Raw genomic sequence first — 26,100 nt, 5'->3', positions numbered from 1 at the left:
CACCAGCTGCACTGTAGCAGAAAGACAAAGCTTTCTGCTCCCAGTAAGCGTTACAGTCTTGGAAACCCACAGAGACGGTTCTACTGCCCAGTAGGGTCCTTATGAGCCAGAATCGCCCCGATGGCAGGGAGGGTAGAGTTTAGTCATATTTCCTAAGCATCAGTAAGTGGACTTGAACTCTCAAGCTTTCCATTACTAGCCGAACAAGTTAACCATTTGTGCCAGACTCCAGCTCGTCTGTATTCCATGGTCACGCCCCCAATTCCTTTCTTGATTGTATTTCGACATCTGTCTCCTCGCGAGTTTCTTGCCTTCAACCTTCCACCTGCACTTCACCATCAGTCCTGCAGCCAAGGTTAGAAAGGCAAACCCCACTAGCACTCCAAACCAAAGTTAAGCCACAGAGCATAGCACTGTCTCTTATTTATTTATTTTGCATTGTCCTCATTATTAATGAAAAGAGAGCTGGCGGTGCAGTGTGGGTTAGGTGTTGGGTAGGCAAAGGCAAGGTTGGCAGTTCAAACCCACTGCACTCTCTGGAGAAAAATGAGGCTTTTTGCTCCCATAAAAATGGGAAACCCTATAAAGGGTCACTACGAGTGTATCACAGGGGGCATGACTAATGGTGTTGAGTTTCATTTATGTGTTTATTTACTTTCACTGGATAGACTCACAATGTTAGTTGTGCCTTTGGTCCATGATTCATTTGGAGTTCATTTTTATATATGGTGTGAGGTAGAGGTTCAGGTTTATTCTTCAGCACGCTGACTTCCATTGGTCCCATGATCGCTGACTGAATGACTGTTATTTCCTCACATTTTGATTCCCTTATTGAAAATCAATTGGTCACAAGTGTGTAGACTTAGTTCGGGACTGTTGAGTTCCCATCCATTGATGCAGATGTTGATCCGTTTGTCAGTTTCACACAATACCGATCCCTGTAGCCTTGTAGCATATTTTGAGGACGTGTGGGTTCTTCAACGCGATTCCCACAAACTCTTTTTGTAAATGAATTTCCATGGACACCGAGCCGCACTAATTTGTTGCTTATTGTCTGTGGCTGTTTTCATGCGACCAGAGTAGAAAGAGATCCTGTTGGTGCCGAGCCTTTGCTCTCTGGTCCTTTAAAGAAAACACTTGCTGTCCTCAGCTCTAGTTCATCGCTCTCTGTCCCCGCTTCTTATCAGCGGAGCCTGACGTGGTTGTTAGGGGTAGGTGCTGTGGACAGAATCCAGACTCCCTGGGATCCCCCCCTGTGGCAGAGTAGACCTGTCCCACGGTGGTTTGCTAGGCTGTTGTGTGAGCTGATTGCCAGAACTTTCTCCCTCATAGCCACCTGAAGAATGCTGGTTCCATCCTTTCCATTCATAGGTCCAAGCATTGGATGCCTGATTGATATCCATTTCATAACAAATGCAGTCACCACAGACCTGCAAATCGGCAGTGTTCGCAGGCAGAAAGTCTGCGGCATGACAAACTGAGTAGTCCTCCTTCCTGCCCCAGCCAACGCCCTTCCCTGAGCTCACTGGAGGGGTTCCCAATCTAGTCCTTGATACCACGACCCCAGCCGGGCCATCTGAGTACTCCAAGAAGTCGTCATGAGCAGTCGGGATCGTCCTGTCTAGAGACCATGCTGGCAGGGCGGAAGGACCCTCCCAGGGGAAGAGTGGTCAGCTGCCCCTGCGTCCATGGCCATTGTCTCTTCCAGGAGACAATTACCACCCACTGCCCCCATGTAGACAGCATGAAACACTCAGTGAACGCCCACAGGCCCCCTCGGCGACGGTGCCCGCTCTGGAATTGTCTAGAAGGGCAGACTGAAGCTGAGAAGGGGGCATGGCCTCCTCCGGTGCTGGAGCCTGAATCCCCACTGCATCCATTTTGAACATTTGACTCTCCACCAAGTGGCCTCTGCTGGAAAGACCCCCTGGTAGCATTTGACTACTTCTGTGCTCCTTTCTCTGCTGGAAGTGGATGGCATCAGACCCGGGGACCATTCTCACACTTTCCAACCACTCAAGAATGTCCTGAGTGTGACGTGTAGATGAGGTAGCCATGTCCCAGAAGAGCAGGGTTCACTGCCAAGTTCGGGAAGCGTGAGGACATAAAGAACGCTGGAGACCCATCGCCAGTTTCCTTTGCAGGCCTTGCCTCTGAAGGTCCACGTCAGTGATGGTCTGTGGGTCAGCAGTTCAGTGGCGGCTATGCTGTGCCTGTCAGCCGTTTCATGTCTATCATGATTCCAGGAGGATCAGTACTGCCCTTGAACCCAGCCCCTCTCACCCACTCGGGCCCCCTCTCTCAGCAGCGTCAAGGCAATATGGAAGATGATGGAGCGCTTTCCATTCAGTGAGTCTCTTGGTCTCACTGCTTCCTTTTCTAATTGCTTCTCTCCACCCAGAAGGGAATAGTGTCCTTGGATAGATGAGTAAGGCCTGATATTTTTATCCAACCTTTCAGCTGCTTGTACATCTTGTAGATCTTCCTGCGGCTCTGGAGCATTCCCGATGCTGCGCTTGTTTCCCATTTCCTTCTTGAAATCTTTTCTCTGCCCTACCCCCGGCCTCCCACAACCTTCACCAGCATTAACTTTTTCATGCTTCACACAGAAGTGCCCATCCCACGGCTTTCAAGTCGGTGTGATTCCTGACAACCCTGTCTGCCCCACAGACTTGTCTTGGCTGCAGTCATTGTGGAACTGGAAACCGCAGCTTATTTTCAGCAAGGCCCTGGACAGGTCCCCGCTATCGACCATAAGGGGAGTTATCTGGCACAGGCAGTACCAGGCCCACTGTTGACACTGGTCTTTGATTGCTGTCTGGGTGGTGGAGGCTCCTTCAGTCTCAGCCTTTGACTTTGGCACTTCCCTCTCTGCATGACCTCCCTCACCCTACCCATAGAGTTCTCACCAGGGCATAGTTTGAACTGACTTGGCGCTCTAGATTCTCTGCACCCTGGTCTTTCCCACCCATTTGAATTTGCTATGTATAATATGCTGTTTATTTCCTCTCACTTAGCCACCTGTCACAGGAAGTCTGGTGACCTGGTCAGTTGTCAGGTAGTGAGTTTGGTTTTGGCTTTGTGTTCATTGGTTTATCCATTCATATATATATAGTCACTCATTCATGCTGATGCTAACCAAGAAGCCAAAACTCCAGGGCCATTGAGTCAGTTCCAACTCATAGTAATGTTACAGGATAGAGTAGGACTGCTCCTTGTGGGTTCTGAAACTATAAGTCTGCATGATAGTAGCCAGCCTCTTCATTCATCCCATGCAGCAGCTAGTGGGTTTGAATGGCTGACCTTTCCGTTGACAGCCCAATGTCTGTCCCAGTGAGCCACCAGCCCCCCCCCTCACTGTAGCATATTTAAAAGAATAAGAAGGTTGTTAACACCTTGACTTTGTGAAATTCAATTATAATCCAGTTGGAGCTGTGTTCTGTTAGCATTGAGCATATCCAGAGTTTCAATCCAGTTTCCCCTTGCTGGTGCCACCTGCACTGACTTTTCTTCCTCTGCCTGCCATCTTCCTGTAAGACAGTCCGAGCAGCGATCTACGTGTCGCCCAGCCTCCCGCCGGGATTCAAATAGCCGCTGAGTCCTTTGGGTGCTTGCTTCATCACCTGATTCTGCACTCCCTCTGTCACGCTGCGCCTGACCCCTGACCCCCTCATGACTTAAACATCGCAGCTACTCTTCCTTTCTCGCTCTTGTTTGGACCACCCATGTGCCTCACCTACTGAATCCCCCGCCCTACCACATCCCATCGATCGGTTCTGCTTCTCATTGGTTTGCTTCTCACAATGCTCTCCTACGCCTTGCTGGCTGCAGATTGACATTGGAGCGGGCTCAGGGCTGAAGAGCAGTGGCCACCACAAAGAGGCCATCCTGGCAGCTATTCTAGTGCATGTGTGCTGGCCATGTGCAAAGCAGTCAGCTACGTGTCTTAGACATCAGTCCCTCCTTATAAACAGATAGCCCCAAAGTGGGGCTCTATTCGTTCTTGGCTATGAAAACATACCCTGGGGTTTGAAGAGCTTCACGTGACTGGGCATCACTCTATGGAAAGGGGCGTGACGATGTGCCTAGGTATTTCCAAAACCAGTAGCTGGGCCCTCAGTGTCTGCGGGATAAAGCCGCTGATTTCCTGGTCTGTCTTGCTGTGTTTGTTTGTGATGCCAGGGCCCCTAAGGGAGGAACGCACTCACTCGTTGTTTGCCTTCTTTGCACATAGCAGTCCCTGTGTAGGGCTCAGTTATCAGCCCCCTTCTCTGACATCAAAGGCACAGTGATTCCTTATTCCCAGCTTGACTCCTGGGAAAGGGGGCTGGTCATTCCATTCCTACAGGTGTGAAATCAGATGTGGAGGGAGATGAGCTCCAGTTTGAATGTTCTGACGGGCTCTCTGGTTCGCTGTCTCCCGGAAGAAACAAGATCAAATTCTGACCTCAGCCCCCCAAGAAGTACACGTGGATCGTTCGCAAATTGCACCATTGGTACAGGGAAGAGTCCAAACAGCGTGGCGTCCATGCTCTTTCCTCCCAGCAGTTTATTCGTTTGGGGTTCTTTTTGTTGTTTTCTTTTGTGTTTTGAGTTTGTGACTTATCGGAAAACACCTTCAGATATTTATTATGCATCCTATAAATTTTATGAAAACGCTGTTGCTAAGCCCACTAAGACCTGGAAACCCCCAGTTAGGAAGTTCAGAATGATTCCTAAGTGAATGTAACCAATTTGTGCTCTTCTGTTCAAAACGCGAACCCACTGCCATTGAGTCAGTTTTAAGTCATAGTGACCCTCTAAGGCGTAGCAGAACTGACCCTGTGGGTTTCTGTAAGGCTAATTCATGTAAGCGAGTAGAAAGCCGCATCTTTCACCCACGGAGCACCTGGTGGTTTTAATATGTGCCCTGATATTATAGTGGTTTTGTATGAATAGACGCCTGCTTTGGGGCTGTACACCCAAATAACCAGCCACTCTGTAAGAGAAAGATGAGGCATTCGACTCTTATTAAAAAAAAAAAAAAGTACAGTCTAAGAAACCCATAGGCACAGCTCGACCCTGTCCTCCAAGGTTGCTCTGCTGACCTTGCAGGTAACAACCCAATAAGTAACCCACTCTGCCACTTCCTGCCTTTAGGAGTTCGCCCATTTCCAATAAACAACAAACCAAACTGCTTGCCATTGAGTCGAAGTACACTCATGGCATTCCCAGGTACAGAGCAGAACACTGTTCCTCAGGGTTTCCAATAGCAGCAATATTTTAGGAGGGGAGAACCAGATTTTCTCCCAAGGTATCTCTTGGTGGATTTGAACTGCCAACTTTGAGGGCTTTACCATTTCCACCACCGAGGGATTCCCTTGAGTTAGGAGAGTGAAAGTTAGAGCCATTAAAAAACCATCAATCAAGTATTTACCAACTCTCAAGATACCTTCAGGAATAAACCTAAATTCGCTATTATCATTGTTAATTTTGACTCAGCATAACCCTATAGTACAGAATAGAAGTGCCGCTAGGCGTTTCCAAGGCTGTGATCTGGACAGGAGCAGAAAGCCTCATCTTTCTCCGGTGGAGCAGCTGAGGGATTTGAACTGCTGACTTTGGGGTATCCCAAAGAATGCCCTAGGCAACTTATTTTACCTTTCTGGACCCCAATAGATAGTATTCCTTTCTTTGCCTCCCTCCTGAGTTTGCTGCAAGTGTACGCCAATAATAATCGGAATTTTTGTTTTCGTTAGGGTAGAAAAAAGAAAAATAAAAACTTCCCAATGAGCCAGAACCCAGTCCCATCAAGTTGATTTAAGCTCACCCAACCAAGCCAAACTCTGCCCCTGAGTCTATGCCAACTCAGAGCAACCTTGGAGGACAGGGTAGATCTGCCCCGATGGGTTTCTTAGACTGTAATCTTTTTTTTAAATAAGAATGCCTCGTCTTTGTCTTACATAGTGGCTGGTTGTGTGGGTGTAGAGCCCCAGAGTAGGGGTCTATCATACATAGCACTATAACATCAGGGCACCTATTTCAGCGCACAGCCACCCAGTCTAGGGCTCCCAAGGCTCTAAACCTACAGTGGGCCCCACAGTCGCATCTTTGTCCCTCAGGCAGATTGCCGGCTTGTGGTGGTTGGCCATTTGCTAAGCATGACATATGAGAATTGAGCATTTCCAAGTGCTCTTTAATATTACATCTTCTACCACTCACTGACTGCCCACGAGCCCATTCGGCATCAGAGTGACCCCTGTGTTCTCTAAGACAACGTATACATCTTCATGGGAGCAGCCAGCCTCATTCTACTGCTAAGCTGCTGGGGAGTTTGAACAACTGACCTGGCAGTTAGCTACCAAATACCTAACCCACAGCGCCACCAGTGATGGTTTCCTAATGAATGGGATCCACGAAAACCTTGCACTTCCCCTGGTCGGCTGTCTTAGGTCATGAAGGGGTGCAGAGGCCATTCGAGTGGATGGCCAGTCTGCTTTTGCATCTTCCACCAAGACATTCAGAACGAAGCTATTTAAAACCCCCTGAAAATCATACAGTATTCATTCAACAAATAGTTACCCTGCTTCAGTAAGAAGAAAACCCACTTTTAGGGCCATGAACAGTCTCAGATGATAAATTTAGATAAAGCTACAAGCTACCATTTCATATGCAAAACTCTGGCCGAGGGTTGCTACATGTGAGACTTTTTCAGTCGTTGGGAGCAAGGTAAGCCCACTTCTCAAAAGCAGCTTCATAAATATTCAGGCAGCCGTGATTGTAGTAAACACAGCGAAATATGCAACTGCTATTGCGCTTCTCAATCAAATGTGCTAAGCAGCTCCTCCATTCATTGTCCCGAATAAAGAATTCCGATGTGGCAAAATGACATCTATGAAAGATGAAGTTGGAAATCTGAAACATAAGTTAATTTAAAGAGAGAACGAAAAACACACATGCACACACCCCACCCCCACCCCCCCAGCTGAACCGGCATTTCTTTGAAGGAGTTGCCTTTTGAAATAGGGCAGGGAGAAGATACTCGACCATGGGCAGCTTGGTATGTCTTGGTTTAATTGCCTCATTTGCATCCTGTTTAGGTATTCCATCGATCGGCACACTGACCTCGACAGGTTCTTTACGATTAATCCAGAGGATGGTTTTATTAAAACGACGAAGCCTCTGGATCGAGAGGAAATGGCCTGGCTGAACATCTCCGTCTTGGCAGCTGAAATCCGTGAGTGCCTGTGTTCCTGTTGAGTTGGTAACTGCGAGGCGGGAGGCTCAGACCTACCAGGGGCTCCTCCCTAGAGAGAGGGGGCTGCTTGCTCCTGTTAAGATTTACAGCCTCGAGAACCGACAGGGTCACCGTGAGTCAGAATCGGCTCGATGGCATACATCCGCATGTCCTGCTCCTATGTATGTATGGACGCACACACCTGGGGGCTTTACAAAGTTTCTGGGAAAATGGAATAAAGAGAGGAATTTTTCCAAAAAAACAGTTGGAAGCTGCTTTTCTCTAGGTCAGCAGTTCTCAACCTGGGGGTTGCGACCCCTTAGGGGGTCCAACGACCCTTTCACAGGGGTCACCTGATTTATAACAGTTACAAAATCACAGCGATGAAGGTGCAATAAAAATTATTTTATGGTTGGCGGGAGAGGGGGGTTACCACAACCTGAGGAACCATATTAAAGGGTCGCGGCATTAGGAAGGTTGAGAACTCCTGGTCTAGAGAGTTCTAACCCGAACCCAATGCCACTGAGTCAATTTTGACTCAGCAACCCTATAGACGGCCGACTAGAACTGTTCCCTTGGGGTTTCTGAGACTGCAAACCTCCATGGGCCAGACAGCTTTGGCCTTCTCCTAAAGAGTGCCTGGAAGACTTGAACCCCCGGCCTTGTTCAGTGCTTAGCCCACAGTGCTACCAGACTCCTATTGAGTTTTATCTGCACCTAAAAGTCACTACTTACTAACAAAACAACGAAACAAACTCACTGCCATAAAGTCCCTCCTGACTCGCTGTGACCCTACAAGACAGGGTAGAACTGCCCCGGTGTGTTTCCGAGACTGTAAGTCTTGACAGAGTGGAAAGTTCCAGCTATTTCCCATGGAACAACTGTTGGTTTCAAACTGCCGACCTTGTGGTTTGCAGCCCAAAGCATAGCCCACTATTGGCACCAGAGCTACACATACCGTAACACCTGTCAGAGTGGGAGCCTGCCAATTGTTCCACCAAGCAGCGAGCTTTAGGTAGGGGCTGGCTACTGATGTCAGAAGTGGAAAACTGGCCAGACCTGGAGGAGCAGGTGGTCCCCTTTTGTCACTGGGGAGTGGCCAACAGACACTAATTACGTGTGTGTGTCTTAGACCAATTTTGCAGCGCCCACCCCCCCCCCAAAAAAAAAATGAGTTTTACTCATCTCCTTAGTAAGACAGACAGACAAATAGAGATGTTCCCATTTCCTCTGGCCAAGCAGAATGCGGATTCGGAAAGGAAGCTGAGAGCCATGGACCCCTTAGTGCCGGGAGGGTGGTGCTTGCTTATTCAGAGACCGGTGATCCTCACACTTGATTGCCTGGCAGAAACTCATGGCGGGCTTCTCACTGCCCAGCTTTCCGGACTCTGATTTAGTTGGTGGCTTTGTCCCCAAGTCCCCAGGTGATTCCAGTGCCACTCTGAGAACTGTGCTGCAGACTGCTCTGGGAGCAGGCCCCATGGCAAGTGTTGAGAATGAAACCAAGCCTGGAGGCCACAGGAGCGCAGGCATGGTTGAGCTGCTGCTGTTGCTGCTGTTGTAAGCTGCCGTCCAGTACCAGCCCGTCTCCATCCCAGGACCTCACACACGGTGGTCCTCAGTTTCCCTGGCTGATTTGTGGAACTGGCTAATCTTCACATCCCTTCCGGGATGGTGCCCTCACAATAGACTGAACCTAAGCCACGTTGCAGGTGGCTTTTGGGCCCACAGTGCCTTTCCCCGCCTTGCTCAGATAGTCCAGGGAGCTTCCTCTTTCTCGGAGGCCAAGGGCCATTCTTCCCTGGCACTGACTGAATTCTCTCCTTCCAGACAACCGCCATCAGGAAGCCAAAGTCCCTGTGGCTGTTAGGGTCCTGGATGTCAACGATAACGCCCCCAAGTTCGCATCCCCTTATGAAGGCTTCATTTGTGAGAGTGATCAGACCAAGCCTCTTTCCAACCAGGTAACATGCACCCTCCCGCCCCCAACCCCCTGGCCATGAGCAGTGCATCCCCTGCAGGTCCCTCCCAGTGTTCCAGAGGGCTTTGGGCCGCTCCTTTGGCTCCAGAGCAGTGCTCACTGATTAAAACCGGCTTTTGAAGCCGGCCGGAACATTTTGGAATAAATGATGTGCAGCCTCAGCATGATTTACTTATGGGCCACCTTTCTCTTCCAGCCAATTGTTACAGTTAGTGCAGATGACAAGGATGACACAGCCAATGGACCGAGATTTATCTTCAGCCTCCCCCCTGAAATCATGCACAATCCAAACTTCACCGTCAGAGACAACAGAGGTACGTGCCCCATTTCTTTTGCCTTCTGAGAAGTAGAAACGGGAACCCCAAAGGCCTGCCGAGCACAGAGCCCCGTGGGCGTCCTAATAATGTCTGCCCGGTGGAGAAAACATCAAGAAATCATGGTGCCACTTCCGTGTGCAGACGTGGGCTCCCTGGGTGCCTGTGAGTGAGTGAATCGAATGCTAGTCTGCTTTTCTTCCTTCTAACTGATGTTGATATTCGTGCAGCATTGGGGAAATCAACTGGGGAAGCTTTACAGGGTCAATATGCAAACAACTTCAGTTATCTTTTTAATTTAAAAATTTTGGTAAGAGGTTGGTAAACCGTCGGGGGTGTGAGGATGCTTGTGTGAATACTGATGTTGAGGAAAGCAGGGAGAGAGATTGCTTCATCCCACTTGGTGTGGCGACGGACGGAGTGCTTCGGCCTGGCCTCTCCTTCCTAGGACCCTTGGAAGGCAGCGTGCTGAGCGATAGAGCCTGCTCGCCCAAGGTGGCCGCAGCACTGTGGCTCACGGGGTAGGGAGCCAGGTGTTGTTGGTGTGCTGTGGACCCCCGCTGCTGGTTGGGTTGGGTCAGGAGGCTCCAGGCGGACAGATGATCAGGGGTGGCTGTCCCAGTGGTTGGGGCCCAGACTGATGAAGGCCTGAGCATGCATCTCCTATGTATGCATCAGGGACAGGCAGACGATTTCTTCAGGGCCAGTGGTGACAGTGGCGATACTGGGAAGCCTGAGGGAGCGTGAGGTGGAAAGGGGGAACTGATTACAAGGATCTGCATGTGACCTCCTCCCTGGGGGACGGACAACAGAAAAGTGGGTGAAGGGAGATGTCAGACAGTGTAAGATATGACAAAATAATAATTTGTAAAGTGTCAAGGGTTCATGAGGTAGGGAGTATGGGGTTGGGAGGGGGAATAATGAGGAGCTGATGCCAGGGGCTTAAGTGGAGAGCAAGTGTTTGGAGAATGATGAGGGCAATGAATGTACAAATGTGCTTTACACAATGGATATATATATGGATTGTGGTAAGAGTTGTATGAGCCCCTAATGAAATGATTTAAAAAAACCAAAAACAAACAAGAGTGAGATGCCATTATCCACCCGGCAAACAAGTGGGGCTTCTGGAGGGTTTATGTGTTCATTAATATGCTTGTCCAAGTTACAGGTTGCTTGCCTCCCCAGCGACTGGTCAGGGTCTGAGGATCTAAAGCTAACCTAGCCAGGATCATTACCCTCCTCCCCCATCACTCAAAAAACCCTCACTGTAGTCAGATCACCCTTAGCAATATTATTAATATCTCTGCTCCACTCCCAGAACGATCCCAGCGACTTATTTGAAATGAAATGCAGCAGCGCACACACCAGTTCAGTGGTTCCTCCCTGGACCAGCCCCGGTCACTGATGGCAGGCTTTGAGTCGGCCACCATTCTCTTCCCTTTTGCCGAGTGGTTCCCATGCCATCCGTGTAAACTCGGGGCCCCTGAGCTTCCGAGCTAGCCTTTCAGTTCCCATTTCCGCTGGGATCACAAGCCAACACTTTTTAGACGAGCACGCTGCTCAAGGCAGACCTTTTTCTTCTTCACTAGTGACGCTAAGCTCTTGTTTATTTTCAGGAAGACTTCAGCAGATGTGTTGGGTTTAAGATTTTATTGATTATCTCAATGCCTTCTTTTTAGGGGCTCCTCCAGCCCTCTTGACTCCGGAGAATCTCGAGTCTTTGACAATTTGAAATTATATTGTGTAGTTTCCCCCTTCGGATTGCAATTCATCCATAGAATCTTTGATCAAAATGTACAGTAAGGGTAGCCGGACACCATCGAGTTCTTCTGGGCTCCTGGCAAAGGAGGAAGTTGTCCATGGAAGCTATTAGTAATATGTTTCATGTCCTTTTCTGATGCCCAGGTCTCCCCTTCCTCTCTCGACGACTACTTCTCTTGGTTGTCTGGTTATCACCTACTTGGGGTATAACCTGCAGGCTGATGGCATCCTTCACTTATATTTGCACTCCCACCCTGGTCGTATTCCCAGCGACAACCCACCTGTCCTGTTACACATCCTGCAACCAGACGTCTTCCCTGGGCTTTTCTCAACATGCCGACTCGGCCTCCACCGCCTGCCTTTTCTTTCCTCTTTTAATATGTGCAGTCATATTTAGTTGCTGTTAACCTCTGAAAATATTACATGAAGACACATTGTTCTCTTGGGAGTTGGGAGCATTGTACTTTGTCACGCTCCTTCAGGGATGCGATCTATATCCGCAGGGAGATTATATTTTGAGTCAGCCGGGCTACTACACAATCCATCTCCTTCGCCCTCCCCTGGAAAAGACTAATCCGAACAGTTGAGCTAGCCCTTTTGCAGGGAATTGCTACTTTTTAAGAAAAATGACTTTATTAAGCATGGCAAACAGTTCATGAAAACCCCCCTGTTTAGAGCTATTATGGAACCTTAGCGCAAATACAGTCCTATAATTATCACTTAATAGAGTTTCTTTCTACTAGCTCCTAAAAGTAATTACATATTTGAAGTAATCCAAAAGGAGTAATCACATTCCTCATCCTATTAATAGCCTACTGAGTTACCAAATTTCTCGGCCGAGACCGCTTTCCACAGAAAGCATGAGATAATGGTGTAGATCGTGCTGAGTGAAAGCATCCTGTTCCTTTCTCCGTGAGTGCTTGCTTGCTTGAAGCCATCTAAATAATCCATATTGTGTTTGCCTAAACCCTGCTTCAGCATCCAGCGTCTAGGAGCATGGGAGGGAATGCCACCCTGATGCCAGGCACGCTTTCATGGCATTTCATCCCCCTCCCCTGGACGGCCCAGGCTCCTCTGGCTCAGCGGGCAGCAGGAACGCCCAGCGCCCACCCGGGGTGGCTTGTCAGCGTTTGAATCCATCGTGCATGATTAGTTTCAGGAAAGGTGCTCTTGGGGCACAGGAAGAGCTAGTCCGCCCGGGGTTGCGATGCATTAACTTTGAGAGTAGCAGACAGTGTGACATCTCAAGAGACACAAGGACTGTACAATGGAAAAGAAGAGTACAAAGAGACAAAACTAATTTCAAAAGAGAAAGAGCTACCTTCATCTCTCTCACTCTTCAGTGGTGCCTAACACCTCTTAGTGAAGTCCTTTCACATAACTCCTTAAACAGCACCCCCCCCCCCTCCCCGAGACGTGGGCCTGTGGGCGGTGTCTGCCCCTGCTTACTAGATAAGGAAGGAACGTGAGTCCCTGGAAGCTTAAATCTTGTCTCCAACGCTTGGCACAAGGCACAAAGCCCGCAGTGAAGTGCCAGGAATGGAGGGTCCAGTCTGAGGCCCAGGGCGTGCTGTGTCCTGGTACAAAGCCCAATGGGAGTGCCTTTTCTATGTGATTCTTTCTTCAATGCTTTTATGTATTTATGTCAAGTGCTCAAGTAACTAACCATTTGGAAGAGGAGGTAGCTGAAATCCAACTTAAAGATAGACGCTCCAAGAGAAAATGTGAAGAGGGGGTGGCCCAGGCCCTTAGAGTGGGTGCTGTAGCCCTCGTAGCCCCACAGGACAGAGTAGAATTGCTCCATCAGGCCAGTGAAGCTCGAAATCAGCGGCTCTCAACTGGCGGGTCGCGACCCTTTGGGGGGGCGGGTCAAACCACCCTTTCACAGGGGTCGCCCGATTCATCACAGTAGCGAAATTACAGTTGTGAAGTAGCAAGGTTGGGGTCACCACAGCAACGGTATGAGAGCGGGGTGGCGTCAGGAAGGCTGAGAAGCGCTGCTCAAGGTCCTTGTGGAAGCAGCCTCGTCTTTCTCTCGGGCAGCAGCTGGTGGGTTTCGGGCACTGACCTTTGAGCTATCCGCTTAGCAGTCATCTCCCTGCGCCACGGCGTCTCCTTGCATAGCGGACAAACGACTTTAATTTCTATTCTAATTACAACCATCATAATAAAAACCAATATATTGGCAAAGCATTTTCTAATTTTCTTCCATTACACATTCATGATGTATTTTGGGGAGAAAATTAGGAAACGCAAGCAGAAATAAGATTAAAAAATGAAGATATCTTGATAACATGTTATGCGGAAATAAGCACTACTGTTCTACATACCTTTCCAGCTCTTCTTTGCATATTTTGTCTTTCTTTAAAAAGTACAATGATAAAATAAGAGCCCATCCCCCCCACTTAATATTTGACGTACATTTTCCGCATTAACAGATCTATACCAACTTTTAGTTCTCTTCTGAATTCCAACACGATTGGTCATGATACCAGTGGAATATTGTTATGGAAGGACATTGTCTATATTGCCAAAAACATGTCCTATAATAGAATCACTGGACCAAAACGCCTTCATCAGTAAACTGCCCATCAGAAATATGACACCAAGTCATAATTCCATCAGTAAACTAGGATCTGTTTCATTTTTCTCACATGCATGCCAATTCTAGATATTGTTGTGCTCTTTAATTGCTGACAGGAGCCCCGGTGGCATCGTGGGTTACATGTTGGGCTGCCAACCGCGAGATCAGTAGTTGGAACTCAGCAGCCGCTGCAAGGGAGAAAGAGGTCGCTTCCTGTTGTCCTAGAGAGTTCGTTCCATCTGGGACACCCACAGGCGCAGTTCTAGTCCACTTCCAGGAGCCTTGCTCTCAGTCAGTCCACCCCATGGCGGTGGGTGACAGTGAGTGAAGAGACGGCTCTCTAGTAATGATTAATATTAATAAGCGGGGTACAACCCTGTCTTAAACTGTCCATTTCTTTCTAGACAGATGAAGCTGAGCATTTAAAAATATATATTTTTCATGTTTGAGCTTGTATGTCACTACAGATTCCAAGTCCACTTGGGTTTTACTTTTCCTCCTTTTTCAGCCAGTCAGACCAGTCTTTAGATCTCAGGGGTAAGGCATGTGGAGGGCTTTTAAGGCTGTGAGCCTCATTCTCATTCAATCTCTCTCTCTCTCTCTCTCTCTCTCTCTCTCTGTCTGGTTTATAAAGAAGTGTATTCTATGCGGTTGCACAGCCCCATCTCAACAAATGTAATAGTGATCACATCCCGTTATACGCCCCCCCACACACACACGCGTGTGTTTCTCTCTCTGTTCCCCTCCCATCTTTCCTACCCACCCCACAATGCCTTATCCCCACCCACCCCACTCCTGTCCCTGGCTTCCTCATAATCTTCAAAATCTTTTCTTTTAGTTTTTGTATTTCTCCAGGTGTAATTTAGGATTGCTTTTCAGATGCCTGATAAATACCATTGCCCACTTTATTGAGTGAACTTTCGGTGCCTAGATTGGTTCAAGAGCTCAATTGAAAGAGTCTTCCAGGCAAGACCCATCCTCTGACTTTCCTTCGAGCCAGGTGATGTTCGTTGTATTATCGCCAGCTGTGTTTTGTGGCTTTCTGGAGTTTGGACATAGACATCTTGTCAAGTTCTTGACTAGTTAACATTGGGATGCTATTGTAAAGTGGATTTTTGCATTTTTACATGTAACTTTTTTAGAATAAAATGTATGGGGCAAAAACACTCGATTCTAACTGACATCAGCTCTACAGAACAGAGCAGGACTGCCCCATAGAAGGTTTCTGACGCTGTTAGTTTTTACAGAAACAGACTGCCCCTCCTAGCTCCCTTGTTGCATCTGGTGAGTGCTGTATTCTCGGTCCCACCTGGGTCCTAGTGTAAAGGATAGCTATTTTGATTTAGCTATTCTAGAACATTGTTCTTATTTTTTTAATATATTGTGAAATATATATTTCATTTTTAAATCATTTTATTGTGGGCTCATACCACTCTTAACATAATCCATACATACTTCCATGTGTCAAGCACATTTGTACATTTGTTGCCTTCATCATTTGAACCCTGGATACCAGCTCCTAATTTTCTCCCTCCTTTCCCGCCCCCCACCTCACGAACCCTTGATAATTTATAAATTATTATTATGTCATGTCTTATCTTGTGTGATGTTTCCCTTCACCCACTTTTCTGTTGTCCACTCCCCAGGGAGAAGGTTATATGTAGCTCCTTGTAATTCCCCTTTCTACCCCCACCTTCTTCTTCCCTTCCTGGTATTACTACTCTCATTATTGGTCCTGAAGGGTTTATGTGTCCTGGATTCTCTGTGTTTCCAGTTTTTATCTGTAGCAGTGTACATCCTCTGGTTAGCCGGATTTTTAATGTAGAATTGGGATCATGATAGTGGGGCAGGGGGGAGAGAAAGCATTAAAGAACTAGAGGAAAATGTGTTTCATCAGTGCTGTACTGCTCCGTGATTGCCTCATCTCTTCCCTGCAACCCTTCTGTAAGGGTCCAGTTGCCTATAGATGAGCTTTGGTCTCTACTTGGGTCTCCACTCTGCACTCCCCCTCAGTCACAATGATAGGTTTTTTTTTCTTTGAGGCCTGGTCCTAGACATTGTTCTAAGCTACTATCAATTGTTAGCTGAGTTTCTTGGGTTTTCTAGGGAGGCAGCCATGTCAATACTAAATAGTGGTAATTTGCCTTATCATTTTCTATTTTCTCCATTAACTGCAGAGATTCACATTTTTGCTCAGTAACCGCTAAGATAATGGCTATTATTTCTTGACTTTCGACTTTAAAGGGGACGCTAGTTTGAGAGTTCCACTAATAAGGCTATTATCAGTTGTCGGATTAAAATTCATGTTTGTGGGGTGCATGTGTATTAGGGAATTGGCCGCCTATTATTTTATTTTAAAAATAGATACTCAATTTGTATCCCAAATATTTGACTTCTAACAAGATGATCTTGTCCTTTGGGTAATGATTTGCAAACATAACAAAACCCAAGTTGATGATCACAAAGCTGGATTGACTCAGTCATACAGAACTAGTGGTTCATACTGAGTCTCATATTTGTATTTCTAAACCTGTTTTTCTAAATAAAGATCATGTTCATAAGGTAGACTGGAAAGAAGGAAGGTTAGAGATAAAATGCTTGCCTTTGTATTTCATCCCTAAAATTGAGCAAGATGTTGATCTTAAGACCTTGGTATTTTAGCGTAAATGACTACTTTTTAAAGCATGAAGAATAGTTCTACCATTTCTAACTTATGGATAGAATTGCTCTTTCAATTGTATGGGCGTAGAAAACTAACAGCAATGTAGGGACACATCCCCGGTGACCCAGTTCTTGGAAGCATGTAAGATCGTGGAGGTGCCTTAGTTATTAGAACATCATTTTAAGAACTTCTTTATAAGTTTTCAGAATTTGTAGTAAGTTTTTAAAAACTGTAGTAAGCTTCTGTTATAACAAAACCCAGCCATCTTTTAGCACTTTCAAGCCATCAGGTTGAAAGTGTGGCCCATGAGACACCAAGAAACATTCTCTCTTTTCATTCGGCCTTCTCGATCCTGTGTTTCTTCCCGCCAGGTCCAGTAATCGTGTGTTGTTACTGAAAGAACTACGAATGTCCTAGCTTTCCAGCACAGCTCTTGTTGCCGCCCTTCCTTCGTCATGGAAGGATGAGCTGTTCCCATGTGCTGTGTGTCGGAGTGTCCTAGGCGTGGCCCTTCCACTGTGGGTCAGCCACCGTCCTTGATGTCAAGGAGCTCCCTAAGCTCATTCGGAGAAGTTAGTTACATTGGGAACAAAAAGCTGATGTTGATGGATGTTCTCAATGGCTCCCCACAGGAGACCTGAGGCTGTTTTGGTGGCATCCAAACAGGTCTACTTGACTTCAGCTCTTTCTGCACTTGACCCCTGGTGGCTTGGTGGTTTGGTGGTTAAGAGTTTGATTGAGACCCATGTGGTCTGTAGTTCAAAGCCACCAGCAGCCCCAAGAGAGAAAGGCTTGGGTTTCTACTCCTATGCACAGTTGTAGTCTCAGAAAACCCACAGGGGGGTGACGGGTAACTGTGAGTCAGCGTTGATGGGAGTGAGTTTATTCAGTTCTTAACAAAGGACATATGGTGTGTCTTGCTTTGTTCTTATGGCAGGTAGCCAGCACTTCAGAGCCCCAGTAATGTTGACCTCAATCCACTTATCCGTTGGACCTTAAGCTCTAGAACTGTCAACCCCCTTTTGCTTCCCCAGAAGGAGCCTTAGTGGCATAGTGGGTTAATTACGCTCTGGACACTAACCGTGCTATCGACAGTTCAAAACCACCAGCTGCTCCTATGGGAGATGATGGGGCTTTCTATGCCTGTAAAGGTTTAGAGGCTGGAAAGCCAGAGACAGGTCTCTGTTGTGTAACTCTGTCGCTGTGAGTTGGAATTTGCTTGATGAGAGTGAGTTGAGTTTGGGTGTGGTTCCCCATACGGGCCGTGCCCGCAAACCTCCATGTTTGTGTCCTGCCCAGAATGGCTTTGAGTGGGATATGGTTCTCACATTTGAGTGATGAGCCAAAATTTTGGAAGATGGAGGCCAACCCGAGGTTCCTCAGAAGGAAGATCTGGCGATCCACTTCTGAAAACTCAGCCTTTGAGAGCCTCTCGGACTGTGGCACACATGGGGGTTCTCCGTGAGGCGCAGTCTACGTGGTAGCAACTGGCCTGGCCTATTTTCCTCCTTCCTGTCTCTCTTCAACCGAAGTTGTCTTCTGGCTGAATCTGTGCTATGGATCTCCAGATCTTTCGAGATCTGTGGGTCGCAACCTATTTGGGGGTCGAACGACCCTTTCACAGGGGTCACCTAAGACCATATTTCCGATGGTCTTAAAACCAAGACACCGCTCCTACCCATCTCCATCCGGGTCACCCACATGCAGATATGGCCACATCCAGGGTCACCACACCTGAGGAACTGTATTAAGGGGTCGCGGCATTAGGAAGGTTGAGCACCACCTTTCTAGAGGCTTCCTTCTGCCATTCCAGAAACACCGCACTAGCCTCTGTTCGTTTCCTCACTCCCTCTGTTAGAGTATGCATCTCTCCGTCTCTCTCCCATGAGAAAAACGGCTCTGCGAGGGCAGTCACCCAACCCTTGGGAAAATGGGTTGACTAAGTAGGTCAATGAAAGTAAACAAGCAGATGGGGAAGTTTTTATTATGTAACATAGTTAAGAAATTTCAGGAAGAAGTTATTGTTACTGAAAAATGATTATATGTGATGAGGTCAACATCAGGCTGAAAAAGAAACCCTTCTTTTGATACTGGACTATTCTGAAGGAGCCAGTGGCCCATCCTCTACCCCTTTCCTCCATTCTTTCATTTATTTTTTCTCCACCACGTATTGAAGGAATCCTGGTGGCATTGTGATTAAGAGATGGCCTGCTAACCTCCAGGTCAGCAGTTCTAGATCACCAGCTGCTCCTTAGGAGAAAAACAAAGGCTTTCTGTTCCTGTAAAGGGTGCTCATCTCGAAACTCCCCGGGGGCAGAGCTACCCTGGCATGTAGGCTGCTAGCAGTCAGCATCAACTTGATGGCAGTGAGTTTGGTTTAAGTTATATTGAAACCTGGAATTTGGATTCAGGAAAAAAATAATAGTCAAATGTGTTATTTTGCAAGCAAACTATTCCTTGTTTAGCAACCTGATTAGGTTCCAAAGACGAAGTCCCTTTTAGAAAACTTACCTTTACCATACCTACTGCCATCAAGTCAGCTCCACTTCATCGTGATCCTATATAGGGGTTTCTAAGACTGTAATTCATTACAGGGTGAGACACCCTCAGCTTTCTCCTCCTGATCAGCTGATAGATTTGAACTCCTGATCCCAAAGATTACCCAACAATGGCAAAATTGGTATTGCGCAAAAAAAAAAAAAAAAAGGATGGACCTATCAGGTCAGAAAGCGGAGGATGACTAAATCATTGCATGACTGCCACACCATTGAGCCCCGTGTGCCAGCATTGATCTCCCCCTGCCCCTCGGTCTTCATTACATTGTGGATGCTCAAAGTAATGGGAACGTAGATTTGTTTTACTGTTGCCATACATTTTAAATGCCAGCTAATGAACTACTCAGCTGAGGGAAGAGTGAGTTTGTTATGAAAGAATCCCCGTGTGCTCTGCCTTGGCCTGCTGACTATTACACCCAAGGTGAGCCCAGTTGTTCTTTTGTGTTAGAGTTCTGACACAGTCAGAGCTTTGTCTGCACTAAGAACTGTTAGTTCAGAAAGCCAGGTTATCCAGGACAAATGCACCCTGAGTAGGCCAGAGGCAAGTACTGGTCTTTCTTTCCTCCATTCAGTGTTGTCCCCTAAGCTGGGCACATTTCTTTCCCCTGTGGGCAGTATCAGATAACCTCCCTCCAGATACGCTGCTGATTCTTTATTCTTACAATTCGAAATGGTTTCATGGAGAGGTTTTCCTATTTGCCCCTCCCTTAATTGCTTCAGTATGGCTGGTTCTCTGTTGGCAGGTCAAAATGGCAGATGTCTTTTAATGCCCTGCCATTTCCACTTGTGTAAATAATTAGGTTCCTTTTCTGTCTGAAATGCATGGCTGCTTTTGGTCGCACGCAGATGATCAGAAATCATTCCTCCCTCCTTACCACGAAGGCAGCTAAAGTAAAGAAAGAAATGCCGCCTCTTCTTAGTTTGTCTGCTGTCCTAAGACTATCCGTCCCAGGTTCTCTCTGATCCTGACAACCAGCTTGAGATCACCGTTTGAGAGATCCCAAATGTGTACATCCCACTTCATGCCGAGGTGGTGGGGGTGCTTTATGGTCTGGCGAGCCCCATGGCACAGAGCAGAACTGCACACGGTGTTGCTGGGAGATCCCCTTCACGGGGAGACATGGGCGGAGACCCTGATTAGCTGCCACGTCCGTAACCATTTCACCACCAGGGCTCGTAATCCCTGTTGTTGAAATGTCTTGATTTCTTAAAGGAAGAAATGCCCTTTCTTTTTACCCAACCACCAAGGGGGAACTTATCCTCCCACAAAATGGGAGTGAGAGTTGATTCTAATGGAGGCAATCCAATACCACACTGAAAACACTGATTAATGCCGGTGAGCATTGGACACTCGGATACCCATGCCGACACACACGCACTGGGATCTCATTCCTGCACACAGGAGGCATTCCACCCATGGGAATCTGTCAGGACATTTTTATTAGTATTTTGATACTGGTGTTGTATTGCATTAACGTCACGGTAGCAGACAGACAAGATTTTCTTCCCACAGTGTGTGTGTGTGTGTGTGTGTGTGTGCATGCATTGAGCACGGAGCTGGTCCGTGGGTGCCCATCTCTAGGTGATTCTGCACCAACAGTCCTCGGTTTCTCTTGGACACTGTGGACCCGGGACCTGCGTCCGTCTGTATTCTGTTGGTGACTGTGAGGAGGAAGAAGGTCCCTCTAATTAATCCACTTTGGTAAAAGGGGCCAAAGTAATTGACAAGCAGGCCTACTCGGCATAAGCTCACAGCTCCCAAAAGCGTAGGGAACGCTTAGGGGAGTTTGAAAGCGAGCCGGGTTTCGTATTGTCTGTGTTACCATCAGCCATCTCTCTCTGGGGCTGCTCAGTTCCCTTCCTAAAAGAGTAATCATCATTTCCGGGCCGAGTTTGAAAAATTGTAAGGTATGTGAGAGTGACAAGTGGGATGGCTTAAGAATATCAGCTGCTCCGTCAGTGTTGCCTCGTCGGCTCTCACTCAGCCTCAATAACGCATAAATTATAAAGGAAGAAGATGAAGCACCTGGCCGGAAGCAAGATCACATAGATGCACGGGCAGTGTTGGTGGGTCTGGGTCAAAGTGAGAAATAGAAGAAGATGGAGGTACGAGAATGGACTGCAAGCTAATGACACGGCGCAACCGGACTGTGGTAGAAAAGCCAGGTGTGTGCCGAGATGTGTGGAACGAGGGCGTCATTCAGTCAGTGCCGAAAATACTACTGCATATTCAAAGGCGATTGAGAGGAGAGTCTTGCCCTCCAAGAAGCTTACCTGACTGTGGTGGAGAGGACAGACATCCCAACCAATGCCAGGGGCTCGGAGAAGGTTCTTGTTGCTGGGGGCACAAACAATGAACCCTAAGTACCAAGGAAGAGCTTAGCCATTCCAGCCCCACCCAGGGCGCCTCAGAAGAAAGGATCTACCTGCCTCCTCAAGGTCGCAGCTCTGAAAACCATGTGACGTGCAGCCCTACGCCGCCCTCGTGGGTCACTCGGTCTTGAAACCAACTCAACCACAGCCAACAATCATGACGTTGCACCCACGATTCTTAAAACAGGAATCACGTCTAAGACCTTTGACACCCCGAATGCATTTTTCATGTATGCCCGGAAGATGTTTCTCTTCTCCTGCTGGAGCTTTGGTTAGAGGTCTCGGGAAAATGTCCCGGGGGGGGGCGGGGGGTGAGCAGATGATGGCTCTGCTCTGATTGGGTAACCGTCCTGGGGAGCATAGGAGCACGCTGTGAAGCAGGAGGATCTACTGGGTCTCGGCTTTGAGTAGCAAGGGTGTGAATCAGAAGTGGAGGAACTGGAAGCAGGGGGCACAGACTTCCATGTCGCTCCCATTTGTCGCATGCCAGTAGTGTCCTAAGCCGGAGGATAGTCTCTAAGTGGCTGGCTTGTTTTAGATTCTCTAGTGTGTGAAATCTTTTACTGCCAAGGGCCATTGGGCTGCTTATAAATCATTCACATGTCATTAACTCCCCCTAAAGTGATGGCTGCGTGTGGTTTCCCTCCAGTGAGGTCTGTGATCTTGGCTGGTATGGAGGGTATCCCAGGCCTCAAGTGGCCCCGGGCCGGCCATCCCTACCTCTGCTCTCCATCTTGAAAGCTCACAAGAGGGGGGCCTGAAAGGAATGTGTCCTGTGTCTGGGGCTCATCCTTCCAGACCAAAGTGCCTCAGATGAGGTGAAGGACTGCAGAATCGATTTCCAGGAGAGAAGGGCAGAGGAAAAGGGGAGACAAGCGGGAGCACCGTAAGGGCTGCGGGGGAGTCGCCGTCAAGTCTGTCCCACCTCACGGAGACCGCGGGCGTGGGCATTGAGTTGAGACGCACTCTATAGGGTTCTCAAGGTCATAACCTTTCGTAAGCACATTGCTGGGACTTATTTTCAAGGCTCCTCTAGGTGGGCTTGAGCCACCAACCTTCCAGTTACTCGGCTAGCACTTCGCCCTTTGTGCCATCCAGTGATCCATCCGGTCCTTTCTACTGCCTTCTAGCTGAGCAGTTACTGTGGACTGCTGGGCTTCCTCTTACAAAGTTTGCGATGTGAAGAGCTCATGCCCGTGCTACTATATTGGCTTTGTCCAAAATTTTGGTTTGTAGAAGGAGGTGGGGTGGGTCTGGGTCTTTGGCACCAGAGGCCTATAGTCTAGCTTCCCTAAGGTTGTGCCCATCCAGCCGTTTCCATGGGCCGTCAGTTGGCTCTGACGTCCCATTGGCCTGTACCATCACAGGCCACACATGCACATCATCATCGGGTGCTCTGGCAGCTTGGGCCAGCGAGCGGCTAGGTTTGCATGGTGTTGCCATAAACACCCAGAGCCTGCATTTCCTTTTCCAGCTAAGAGAAAAGTGGTTCACTTTCTGCATGACATATACTATAAACACCCACCCCATTTGCAAAGTTTTGCCCAAGTGGGGAGGAAACGGAGCCAGTCCAAGAGTTGCGGTCCTCAGTGAGTGTCCTGGGGGTCCGGATGAAGGCCAGAGTGCTCGCAGCACATTCTTGGACCTGCGTTGCCCAGGTCTGCAGAAGACAGGCTGGTTTCTTGTCTTCAGTGTGGGCAGTCTCATTGAACTCACAGTGGCATTTCCAAGAATTCTCTTTTCTCTTGTTGTCAATAACAGACCCTCTTTCCTGAGTCCCCTTCTCAAAGAGGAAAGCTTCCAAAAAAGAACTTATCTTTACCGAGCCTCTCCAACTGACTGGCTCTGGGCCAACTCCCCTCTTCACTCAGTGGAGTCACATCTCACCGTAGGAGTCACTACTTCAGAGTTGTGAATATCGCAGCTCCAGCCCAGCAGTGAAGGCATACCAGACTCAGGATCCAGGTGTGAGTCGATTGGCGCCAAAGCCTGAGAGGGTTGGATAGGTCTTGAGAGAGGATCTGAGAAGGTTCTTTACAGGACATTTTAAAATCCAAAGAGCTTGTATCACGATCTATCAAATCTGACACTTCCCGGATACGTATCCTTACTGAATCTCTCTTCTTGCCACCACCCAGCAATTGGGCAATGTGCACATCCAGAGTGAGGCAGTACCGCGGAAGAAAGACCTGGCAATCTGCTTCTACAATGATCACAGTTTCGAAAAGCCTTCGGGACTATTCTACCCTGTCCAGTGGGGCCTCACTGTCAGAGTGGACTCCACTGAACACAACAGCCACAGAGAAGAGGAAGGAGGGTTACTGTCTTCGGTTTTGTTGCTTTTTCCACTTGTTTGTTGAGTTTTATTTTCCCTGAAATCCTTGTCCGTAGCAGCCTGTGAGTTGGTCCAAGGTCACAAATCAAAATGAAGCACAAAAGCGACCATCACAGGCTGCCTTCTGCAAAGAGCATCTCCAAGGATGCAGGATGTGGCCTGTGATGGTCATTCTTGTGCTTCATCATGAATTGTGACCTTGGAACAATCCAGTGGGTGCTGAGGCAACTTGGATGAAGCAGAGAAATGTCTTCTTTCCATCATGTAGTCATTCCCACAGGCAAGACCATCTGAGTGTCGAGCCTGGCTGGGCCCACACTCCCTGCCTAGGGAGGATTGCACTTCACTTGTGGGGTCAAGTTTTTTGGAGAAGGGGTCTGGGTCCCTGGGGGAACACGGTATAGAGGACACTTACTTTGGTCATATGGAGCCCCGGTGGTGCCATGGATCATGGGATTGATATCTGCATGGTTGGCGGTTGAAGACCATCAGCTCCACTGGATAAAGACTGGGCTTTCTACGCCTGTAGAAACAATCCCATCTCAGTAAGCCAGAGTGAGTCGCTGTGAGTCAGCATTGACTCCATCACTGCGAAAGAGAGTCCTTTGGTTTTGTTATTTGATAAACGACCCTGAGAAGCAGGCTCAGCAGCTACCAGTGTTCTCGTTTGACCGTGGGACAAATGACCCGACTGCAAGCACACGAGGGGACTTCAGAACGTTCGTGGACAAGTTCCATTATCTTTTCATTCCATTTTTCCTTGAACTTTTTGAAGCACCATCCCTATGATATGTAAGCATGCAAGCGGCTTCTCATCTAGTGTCTTGAAGTCCCCGTGGAAAGTATGTTTTGCTCAAAGAGATTGTTTTGTAAAACTCTTGAGACGGATGGATTACAAACGGCTACATCAGCCAGGCCAGCCACCTCCGTGGGCCTCTAGGTATTAGGCTCCTTGTGTCCCAAATGGGAAATGTGTTTAGTATATGTGCTGTGCCCTGGTCGGCATTTTCCGTTAGGCTGACATCCTTAGTTAGCGTCCCAGGGAGGGCCACCAGCTGGATCTGGCCGACAGCGGAGGATGTGAGAGAGGGGTTAAGCAAGTGATCCCCTGGAGATGTCACCCAGGCAAGGGTTACTGAATCAACAAGGCAAGCAGGTGCTTGCTTGTTTCTCTGTAGTGACCAGCCTCGCATGCTTGATACCAGTTGTGAAACTGCACTACAGATGAGTAAGTGGACACAAGAAATCCCACACTTCCCTTGCTTACAGGGTGATTAGTCTGCGGCCGTCCATACCAGGGAGAGGTGTATTTGACTAAGTGAGTTGCTCATTTGTTTTCATGACAACAGTGGTGACAGTTGGCATGGCTTCACAGAGGGTACTGATGTAGGTGCAGGGGACACCTCCGAGACTCTCCAGGGGCTGGCATAAAAATGGCCCAGGCGTGGCAGTAGCAAGCGGGTGTCACGAGAGGGGCCACCAAGGCATGGATGAAGCTAGGGTTGATGTAACTTACTACAGTAACTCATCACCCCTCCCCGCCCACCCATCGTCACCTTAGCCTGTGGCCTCCCCATCACTCACCAGTCAGTTCTCCGCCTTGGCCAGTGGAGCTGTGGGCAGACTTGGGCTATGCTGATCCATCAACAGGGGCTGGGTTTGTCCACCAGCCCTACCCACTGGGAGGAAGAAAGGGTGGGGGGGCAGTGACACCATGAGTTACCTATTGGATAACACCATCCTAGTCACCCCACTGGGGGGATTTTGCTTCTTACTCAGGAATGTTTTCTTTGCATTCCAAACAATTTTTCAAATAGCGTTCTTTGAAAATCCTATCGATCTGTAAATTTTTCTGTTACTTGCTAAGTATGGAACAAGGGTATTGTTTGGGAAAGTGAGAAAGACAGCGGAATTCATCGAGAGTATTCACTGAGAATTTCATTGGATCAGTTTGCTTTTGTTTGCTTTACTATTGCTCATGGGATACATATCTTTCCTCGTGCCTAAGCGCAATAGCTAACCAAACTCATTGCCATCAAATTAATACTGAGTCAGCGAGACCTGATGAGACAGGGCAGAACTGGTCCTGGGGCCTTCTGAGGCACTAGCTGTTTGTGGGAATAGGAGAACCTCATCTTTTCTTGCAGGGGAAGCTGGTCCTTTTGAACTGCTGGCCTTGTGGTTAGCAGCCCAATGCACAACCACTATGCCACCAGGGCTCCCGCTAGCTGTGCATTAGAAAGGACTCTGTGGCACCTCACAGCCTTGTTTTGATCAGGATGTTGCAGTGAGACAGAGAACCCACAGTAATGGGAGCAA

At 48.1% G+C, this 26,100-nt stretch overlaps 1 protein-coding gene across 1 annotated transcript in view; it reads left to right on the top strand.

Annotated features, from left to right (window-relative positions):
* Positions 1 to 26,100, top strand: part of CDH11 (cadherin 11) — a 215,441-nt gene that overhangs the window by 148,558 nt on the left and 40,783 nt on the right. Inside the window, exons 9-11 of the mRNA XM_075537309.1 lie at positions 7,080 to 7,216; positions 9,047 to 9,180; positions 9,394 to 9,511. Coding sequence (XP_075393424.1) covers positions 7,080 to 7,216; positions 9,047 to 9,180; positions 9,394 to 9,511 — 389 coding nt within the window. The remainder of the gene's footprint in view (positions 1 to 7,079; positions 7,217 to 9,046; positions 9,181 to 9,393; positions 9,512 to 26,100) is intronic.

Source organism: Tenrec ecaudatus, chromosome 18 (assembly GCF_050624435.1).
Source record: "Tenrec ecaudatus isolate mTenEca1 chromosome 18, mTenEca1.hap1, whole genome shotgun sequence".
In the NCBI taxonomy this organism is placed as follows: Eukaryota; Metazoa; Chordata; class Mammalia; order Afrosoricida; family Tenrecidae; genus Tenrec; species Tenrec ecaudatus.
The sequence above is the reverse complement of the archived record's forward strand: the minus strand, read 5'-3'. Positions and strand labels throughout refer to the sequence as shown.